This window comes from Neopelma chrysocephalum, unplaced genomic scaffold (genome assembly GCF_003984885.1).
Source record: "Neopelma chrysocephalum unplaced genomic scaffold, ASM398488v2 Primary Assembly neopelma1_73, whole genome shotgun sequence".
Classification (NCBI taxonomy): Eukaryota; Metazoa; Chordata; class Aves; order Passeriformes; family Pipridae; genus Neopelma; species Neopelma chrysocephalum.
The window spans coordinates 371,891-381,667 of NW_020897733.1; the positions used below are offsets into that span (position 1 = coordinate 371,891).

Sequence of the window (9,777 nt, forward strand, 5' to 3'; positions counted from 1 at the left end):
AGACTGTTTCTTTATCTGTCTGCCTCTTTTTTTTCTTGTTTCCTTTTTTTTTAAAGGAAACTGAATCCAAGGCTGCCATGTAGTGATGATGATGACATTATTGTTAGTTGTTATTTCTATTTCCATAGCTCCAAGAGGCGGAGAACAGAGTCCTACTAAGTTAAATGCAGCACATGCTGTAACAAAAAGACAGTTTGGGTGCCAAACAACTCACAATCTTCTTTTAAATGTAAGGAATGTAAAATTAAGATTACTATAGCAACATCTTGCCCACGTTGCACACAGATAGGATTTGTTGGTCTTTATATATATATGCGTGTGTGTATGTGTATATATATGTAATGTACATATACAAATCCTAAATATCTCTGGCAACTTTCCCTATGGTTGAATTTATATTTAATTTCAAGCTTTCTGTATCTCAGAGATTTGCATCCAGCTTTCCTTCAGCAGCCTTGCCTTTTCCTTCAGGCTACTTTGTGCACACTGCGTGCCAGGCTCGAGCCCCCTCTGCCTGGGGAGAGCACTTGGCCCCTGGCTGGGAGCAGGGACAAGCCCTGACTGGAGCGAGGGTCATCCCATCTACTAAGGGTTTCATTTTAAGTGGGTACAACCCTCTTATACCTTATAACTGACTTAATGTTAAAACTCCAAATTTGCTTTCTTCAGGTAGGTTTTAGGAGAGTAGGGTGAACCTGAGACATGCAAATCCCAAATTTTTCTTCCCATCTCTCTTCTCTCAAGTTATTAGTTCAACTTTAAATGAAATTTCCTATGAGTTATGAACTGCAGGTCTCATTTCTTCTCCATGACTGAATAAAACCTGGGCCCAGAAATGCCTGAGGGGAGGGCAGAGCACACCCAGGAGCTGAGGGAAAGGCAGCAGGAGGACGGATGCTCTACAGCTTAGTGTCCCTTCAATTGTCCAGGAAAGCAGCAGAAATGCAAGCACAGTTTTCACCTTGTTGCAGAGGTAAGTGGAGTTACTGATAAAGGAGAATTTTAACACCTCCAGATCTGAGGAGCTGTCTTTGCTTATGAATCTACAATCAGGGAGGAGGGGAAAACCAGACACCAAACTGTGCTCAAGAGATCCGAAGGGTACTGCTTTCTGCCAAAGAAAGACACATCGGAGGGATACCCACTTCTCCCAAGGAGCAGGAGGAACTTGCGGCTCATTTGTAGCAGCTTTGAGGCTGTGGAGTCGAACGTGCACAGTTGGAGGGCTGGTGGATTTGCTGTTTTGAGACCAGACTGTAATGGAGATCTGAGAACCAAAACTGAAAACGTCTGCTGGCAGGTCTGGATGGAGGAGCTGGAAAGCAGCCTGGAGTTGCCAGCTGCAGATTTCTGGTGTCTCTGACTTAGCAGAATTAAATACAAGGAAATAAATCACAGGCAGCTCTGCCTGCAGGGTCTAGAAGGAAAGCAAAGTGGCTGGGGTGAGCTTCCCAGTGTGTCTGTGGGCTCGGCAGAAGCAGAAGAGTGAAGAAGGGATCTGCACGGCACAGAGGGTCCAGCTTTCAAGGCCGACCCAGGCAAACACAATGGCTTTTCTTCAGACAGAACTGCTCTATGAGCAGGAATCAATACCCTTCTGCAGAGCCTGCAAAAACGCTGACGGGTGTAAGTGTGCAGAGCTGATGCCGAGTAGGAGGTTTGTGGATGGAGCTATTGAAGAGACGGGCAGGACTGAGCAAGCGCGAGTGGTGCTTCACACGAATGCTGGGTGCTGGTGTGGATCTTGCAGTGGCAGCAGAAGGTACAGGGGCAGCTGAAGATCGGATCAGGCAATGGGGAGTGGGTTGAAGACCAGTGGAAATTCATGAGCAATCACGTATTATAGGGCAGAACAAAGTGATCGTTGTAAGATGGGCACTCAGCTGTTTGCTGCAGGAAAGTTGTCCCTTTGCTGAATCAGCCCTGACCCTGGGCTGATCCATAGGCAGAAGAGACATTGCTACCTCTTTCCCCAAAGGAAGGACTAAAGGCAGGCTCCAGGGGTCTGACAGGACAGCGGGACTGGGAACCTGGCCTGGGAGGAGCCAGCAAGGTCTGTAGGGCTTAAGAAGCCATCTCCAGGACTGTTGGTTAAAATGCACTCACACTTTCTCATCCTTTTCTCTGGAAAGGGAACCCACCAGGACAAGAGACTGTTTCTGACAAAAGTTAATTCTGGGCTCCCATGGGTAAGGGCAGCTGCTGTGGGCAGTGTGAGCACCAGTGCACTGGGTAAAGGTCTTTTGTGCAACCTCAGCCCAGAGACCTGGTTATTAACCCCTTGGAAATGCTGTGGAGCTTTGCAGGTGTGCTGGAGTGTCCGGTGAAATTGGGGCTTTTGGTGTGAGTATGGCAAGAGAAGGGAATCATTTCCCTTTCCCCAAGGGGTGCGGAGTTTCCCATCTGGGGGCTGCACATTGCTGATACATACCAAAGTGACAGCCTGAGGAAAGGGAAATCTCTTCACTGGGGAAAAAACTTTGGCTTTGGAGTCAACTGGCTGCAGCCCCTCTGTTAACTCTGCCACACTGATGCTGTGGGTGGCTGCACTTCCGTAGGGGCAGGTGGGTACCACACGTCCTCCTTGGCTTCATGGCACTGCTGTGCCAGCCATCATCCCCATCACCTCTCCACTTTTTGTTTCTCGACCCCCCTGTTCCCATCAGCCATTTTTAAGCAAGCCTGCCACCAAGACCATAATCGGTTCCCATGTCCTCCTATTTATGCTCTCACCCAGCAATTTGCGCAGGGCTGTCGAGCTCTCTACTCGTAATTGACAGGGGAAAGCAATCTGCTTCACAAGAGGAAACATCTCCACTGGCTGCTGGATCTGAGCAGGCTATTTCCCATAATGAGGATGAAGTAAAACAGGATCTCACTAACAGCCACGGATGTAGCTGAGCCCTCATTACTGCAGGCGCAGAGGTGCTGTTTGGGACATAATTAAGAGCTCGATATTTGGAGTGCAGCGTGTCGCACTGTCCTTCCCATGCTGCTGCCTCATAGCAAGGCAGTTAGAGCCAAGTGCTCCTCAAGTTTGCTCGAGTCACAGCTCCCACAGTCCAGGCTGCAGGAGGGGCTGCTTGGGGAAAAGGGAAAGCTCTTTTCTTTCTTAAGACAGTTGTTTCTCTCCTTGCAGAGGGTGACCGTGGCAAATTTCAGCCTTAGCACTGGAAAGCAGCTGCCAATGGCAATGGCTTGCGCTGTCCCCAGCTGGAAAGGCAGCTTGGACTTGGTGTGGGCAGAATGTTTGCAAGCGGGTGTCCATCTGGGTGAACTGCAGTGCAAATAGGGGATGGGAAGGGGGGGAATGTGGAGGAGAGAGTCCCCAGAGCACCTCGGCAGTTTCTGTCTCACACTGTTCCCGCCCGACAAGGCAAGGTGCCTGAGCCACGCTGAATGTCTGAGGTGCTGCACAAACTTTTGGAGGTGTTGAAGATAAGAGCAACCACCTCTGCTTGGACACTATCCATGGAGAGGAGAGCTTTCCCTCCAGGCTCTCAGGAAGGCAGCCAGTCTTATCTCCTACAGGCCCTAAAAGGGCACTAACTAGCCCTTTTCCTTGGGATTGAAGCACAGTCAGAGGATAAACTTACGTCCTTTCTCTGTGTACAGGCATTGGCAAATTAGGTAATACCCTGGTGTGCCCAAAAGATTGGCTTGACCCCTCCACCTGACCTCTTATAGGAGTGGACCCCAGGATTAGAGGAGTGGAGAGAAAGGGGCTGCAAGAGCACTGGGAAAACCAAGAGCAACCCAGCATCCCTGCAGGTGCCAGTGTGGGAGTCTGTGAGAGCAGCAGGATTCCTGTGTGCACAGCGTGTTGAGGCAAAAGGGATGGACTGGAAAGGGAATGGCGAAAGGAGACCTGTAAGGAGCAGGAATGGGGTTGTTGGTGGTTTTTGCTGGTAGAAAAGGGACTGGATGAGGAATCTCAATGGGAAAAACATAAAGTGCTCTTTTTTCCCCCCCTTTTTTTCTCCTGCTATCCCAGGGGCTCTCCGTGGAAGGGAAAAGCCTGGCCCACTCTCGCTTGAGCACATGCGTTGTGGGGATAGTGTGAGGAGGATGAGTGGTCCTTCTTTTGCTTGAGTCAAAAGCAGATCTTGAACACAAAGGAGCATGGGGGGGACTGGTCTGTCATGAACCAGCTTTCCTCTCTTTGCTTTGCTTTGGCTTTTTTACAGATTCACTGCCCTTCTGACAAGCACTGAGCTAGTGGCACCTCGAGTAATTTGCCTGTTGTTGGGCAGTGCAGGAGTTTCTTACTTGGGTACTAAAGCACTTAATTCTTTAGGTTTTGTTAGCCATTAAATACATCACTTAAATCCTCACCTCAGGTTTTGTTTTCCCACAACAAACCCCACCAGCTGGATCATTCCTTCAGCGGGACTGTCACCTGGGCAGAGTCCTCTGCTACCACTGGGCTGAACATCCTCCCTTGGCAGCCTCCACAGCAACCAGGCTGCTTTTGCTGGGAGCAGGCCCTCTGATTTGGGATTTTTTGGGGGCAGGATTTAGTAAAATCATTGAAAAACCCCACGTTTCATCCTAGCACCTTGAGACCTGTAGCAAGACCCGTTCCAACCTGGCCCAGATGGTGGTGAGAGCTACCCCGATGCCCAGCATGTGTGTGCCCAGAGACACAGAGCTGGGTTCAAGCCACTGATGGTGCTGCAGGGAAGAGCTGGAGCTTCTGCGCACGCATTGGAAGGGCTGGAGTTATTTGCTAGCAGAGACTGTACAAATCCCATGCATAATTCAGCTCTGCCATACAAATCATCCCACCAGTAAAAGCCTTTTCAGAAAGCACGATTTGATTGCAACAAACTTTGACCCAAATGTGCTGCAGCCGACAGCCCCGTATGACAGGTTTTAAACTTTTGCCGTCACTTCCTTCTGAGAGGCAGAGTGAATCTAGGTCACCCTCCCTTGCTTGTTTGTAATGAGGCTAATTCTGATTTCATTCATGTTGCATCTTCGAGTTTGAGATAGGGGAAAAAAAATGGGAGATTTGAAAAGGCAAGTCAGCCTCGAAGTCATTCTTCTTAAATCCCATCTAGGAGCAAAGGAAGGGGTTTGATGTTGCGTCCCAAGGCAACATTGACGGTGTCATTTAATATTCAGGGTAGAAAAGGAATACAAAGTTTTTCTTCTTTCCCTTTTTATTTAGATTGCAGTGTTAAGCAGTTGAGCTGAATGAACAGGCCTGTGTCCGCAGCTTTTTGAGCGATTAACAAAAAGGCCTATTCTGGGTGAGTGAGCTGTGAGCTCTGCGTGAGGCTGCTGCTCCAGGGACAAAGAGGGGAGGTGGCTGAACATGAGGTTATTAGTTTGTCTGGAGTTTCCAGGCAAGCACGACGGCACAAATAGAGCCACTTGTTTGTTGATCTGTTCTGTGAAGGCAGCTCAGGGCAAGCTGCTGTACTCATCTGTTTATTGCTGAAGCAGCCAGTGCTGTTTTTCCCAAGACTGGGATTCTCCTACGCCATGCACAGGACGGCTGTGTTGCCTCTGCAGTAAATAGCTGCACAGTCCAAATGGACAAGAAAAAGTTTGGGAGGGAGGAACTACTGCTGTACGTGTTTGGCTAGAGAGCTGCAGGTGGATAATGATCATTCCCTCTCTGATAATGGTTTGGAAACAACTCTGCCTCCCAGACACATGCTGGATTTAAGGGCAGAATTGAGATAAAGGGGGAAAACCAAGGTATTTGGCCTTATGTTGATGCTAATGGCCGGGATGCTTGGTGGGACTAAATGGCTTATTTTAGCTGTGTTTTTCAGCTCAATGAGACTGCACCAAGGAATGAACCTCCACTGTCTGGGGTCTAGACCAGAGTTTTAAACAAATGAATTAGACTGTGCTGGAAAGGCACATGCTGAAGCTCTCCAATGGCTGAGCACCACATCCCTGTGGCATTCAATACTCTGTAGTCTGCTGATATCAATATGGGAGGCAGGAGAGATCTCTAAACCCTCATCTGGTCTGTTCAGTGGTGGAGGAAACCTGCTAAACACCATAGAAGTGTAGCCCATGTGGCAAAGGATTTATCATCCTCATTTTAGCTTCTGCTTATGTGTGTCTCCCAAAGGCCATTCCTTGAGTCAAAATGCCCACTTGTTGAGAAATTACAACTTTCATTGCCTGTTGTTCTTGCTGTAAATAAGTACTTGCTAGGCTGCTGTGGTGGGAGGAGAGGGGAACAGCTTCACTTGGCATCTTTGCTGTGTGGATCTGGGGAACAGAGCAGGGGCTCAGTGAGGCACTGGCAAGGGAAACCCCTGAGCGTTACTGCCTGGGGACCTCTGTGTTAGGAATGACTTTAAAACTGCCTTTGCAGCTCACTGAGAATTATTTGCTCTGGGGAAACCACTAACCTGCCCCATGATCCTGGTGACCCCTGTGCTCCTGGTGCCTGCTTTTGCAGGGAGGGAATTACAGATCAAAGACGCCTTGCCTGCACCCTGCCTGCAACTCAGACAGTCAGCATAGAAGTTTGGGGGAGGTTTCCTGGTGCCCTGATTTTCTGTCTTTCTCCTTTCTTCTCATGTCTCTTCCTTCCTTTGAAGTGGGACACCAAGGCACCTTTGAATGAGCTCATGTTGGAATTTTGGATTTTCCATCCTGGTATTCCTTATCCAGTGCTAACCTACCTGTTCTAGGGAATGCCCAGGGGGCCACTAATTATTTTGGTAAGCATGAGGAGTTCCCCAGGTCTGGTTAAAGGGAATGGGTATGTCACTGTCACTAAGCAGGCTCAGTCAAAACAGTAAGACAAATTGGCCTTAAATATACTGAATTCAGTAGAGTAGTATTTGTAGAGAACAGCCATTGTCTTTGTATATTTGACAAAAGTTAATTGTCTCTGTGACAAAATCAGTGTAGTAGTCAGCCTCTCCCTGTATAGGAGGAGAAAAAAAATCCTTCATTTATAAGCGATTCATTAAGTAGCATTAAAGCTGTCTCTGAAGACAAAATAATCTTTTTAAAGAGGACTCATGGTAGCGAGAAGGAAGATTAATGCCTCAGCTATTTTTCAATTATGTAAGCTTTCATTTATTACAGTATACCTGGATTAACTCTTACTAAGCTGTGTGCCCTGGTAGGTAGGGTTGGGAAGGGAGGGTGTTTTGTGCCCCTGGACATGAGGCAGGGGCACAGAGAGAGGGATGAACAATTCTTTGCACATGGCTGCTGTGATGGGTGTGAATGGCACGGCAGGAGCGATGTCCCTCTCAGCCTCACCATTACCAAAGCTGTGACATTTTTGCACAAGAAGTGTGCATTTATGATGCTTCAATATTTTACAGTGATTGCATTCTACTTGGTCTTCCTGTTTGCATACAGGTACACACCCTCTCCAGTGTAGTTTGGGTACTGAAGGGCTCTGGTTTCTGACTCTAATTCAGTTGCCTTCTCCTGTGATCATGTTCATGATCCTTGCACAAGCAAATGAGCCTAAATTCTTCTAACACACTGGGGATGCTCTTATTTCAGTATGATTTATGTCAGCGGTTTCCAGTAAAGTGTAATTAAAATGGTCTTATTGATACCTCTACCTTCATTTTTTTCCCTTGCCACTGCCTCCTAGAGTCTTGTCTTAATTGAAGCAGTGAGGAGTCCATTTAGCAGGAAGGTGGGAGGAAACAGCCTCAATATCATTCATCTAAATCACTCTTGTTGCTCACTACATCTATCAAAATTTCTTTAAAGTGTCTTACGAGAGATTAGTTGCTGCAACTGTGCAGATGCACATGCACCTGGTAGAGCTCTGCAGGCCTTCCCATCCAGGGCAGTCACACCAAGGTGTGGAAGAAGACTGCTTTTTGCAGGTATAAATTACGCACCAAAATAAGTTGCCAGATGAAAGCCATTTTTGTGTTTTTTCTGTTACATCAGTTTCACAAAACACCACACCCCCTCTACCTTGCACTGCTGTGCAAGCAAGGCTTTTTAAAGTACAGGTGAGGCCAAAATCTTTGTGCAGCTTTGGTGCTCTTGCCAACACACCTGTATATAAAGTTCAGGTCCTCTGAAGTCACATCCCAGCTCTCCGCAGCCGAAAACCACCTGAGAGCATCTTAAAAGTGGTGCAAAAGCTGTCGGGGAAGAGCAGAGTGAAGGTGAAAGGTGCCGAAAGGATCTGTCCATATGAGCTGACCCTGCTTTACCACAGGTAGGTCCTGAACACAGAGCAGCTGAAAGTCTGTGAACAAAATTATTTGGTTTACGCAAAACCTGCAAAACTATGCAGAATTCAGTGCAGAGTCAAAAGGAAGCCCGAAGAAGCTCAACTTCAAGCCAAAAATGCTCCTTTAGAATTTGAGAATTCAGGATTTTGATCATTACCTTTAAAAACTCCATTTTTGTTTCAAAACTGAGTGGTCTCCAGCCATGGGGAAAAGGGAAAGAGACATTTAAAGCAGCTTGTCTCAGCAAAGGTCTGAGTGCAGATGCGGGGCTGGCTCTGACCCCGTGCCACCAGGCCGGGACAAACCCTGTTTGCTGCTGGTTTCGGCTGTGCTGTGCTGCTGCTTGTACTCTGCCGGCGGGGAATGAGCCATCAAAGCGTTCGCTTTCAGCTTTGTTATTGATTCACTCGACCAGGCAGTTGTAAAACCCCCATGACGGGTTGTGACACAGCCTTTATGTTTGCTTGGGCACTTTGACCTGCACGCAGAGGGGTGGCTTTGGGCCGAAGCCAGAGGAGGTGGCGATGGGCAGCCCCAGCGCCCCTGCCCTCTGTCCTGCCCCCACCCGGGCTCCAGCACAGCGTCCTGGCTGATGCTGAGCAGCCCTGCTATGGAGTCAGTCTGAGAGAGTTGGAGTTGTTCAGCCTGGAAAAGAAAAGGTTCCAGGGACAGCTTATAGCTTATAGCTTATAGCTATAGGGCTACAAAAGAGCCAGAAGAGAAGCTGTAGATGTTCCATCCCTGGGAGTGTTCAAGGCCACGTTGGACGGGGCTCTGAGCAACCTGGTCTAGTGAAAGGTGTCCCTGCCCACAGCCGGGGGATTGGAACTGTATGATCTTGAAGGTCCGTCCCAATCCAAACCATTCTATAGTTCCATATTATCCATAAAACTTATTTTCTGATTGTGTTTTCTGAACAAAGCTGAGAGTTCATGTGGTTGCAGTATTGCGGCCACAGTCTGACCACAGAGACTTGGTCTCTTCTCGCTCATGCTGGTGTGGAATGAAACACAGAAAGTGCCGGGAAGCCCCAGCCGCGGGTCTGGGCTGCGGGAATCCCGGCTGCGCGGTGTTTTCCTGCGGCTGAGAAGCGTGCCAGGGGGCTGGCTCGAGTTTAAATTATTGCTGAGGCTTCCGCATCGCACACATTGCAAGCGGTAAAAGGTATTAAAGCGTAAGCGAATGGTATATTATTCTGCGGCGTAAGTGGTTGAAAAAAGTCCCTGTGGGGATGGGTTTGCCTCGGGGGTGGCTGGCTGGGAGCGGAGCCGCGGGGCAGCGGGAAACAGGCAGCGGGAAATATAGGCAGAGGGAAAGACGGGCAGAGGGAACCCTTCAACGACTCGGAAAACGTCCGAGGGCGGGAGCCGGGCGAGCGTCCCGGCAGCAGCGCGGGCTGGAGGCGCTCCCGACCGGCCGGGAGGGCGAGTGGCGGGCGGGCGGGCAGGGGGTGCGGGGCCGATGGCAGCGAGCGGCCGTCAGTGAGTCCCCCCCGGGGGCGCGGGGGTCCCCCCGCCCCGGGCCCGCCCGGCGCTGCCCGGCGCGGCCGCGCGGTGGCGCCATCGTCCCGGGAGCGGCGCGG

General features: G+C 49.3%; 1 protein-coding gene across 1 annotated transcript in view; it reads left to right on the forward strand.

Moving 5' to 3' along the window:
- Positions 1–872: 872 nt before the first annotated feature.
- GPR50 (G protein-coupled receptor 50) overlaps positions 873–9,777 on the forward strand; it is a 56,575-nt gene continuing 47,670 nt past the window's right edge. Inside the window, exon 1 of the mRNA XM_027687035.1 lies at positions 873–973. Within this exon, the coding sequence (XP_027542836.1) occupies positions 895–973 (79 nt within the window). The 5' untranslated portion in view covers positions 873–894. The remainder of the gene's footprint in view (positions 974–9,777) is intronic.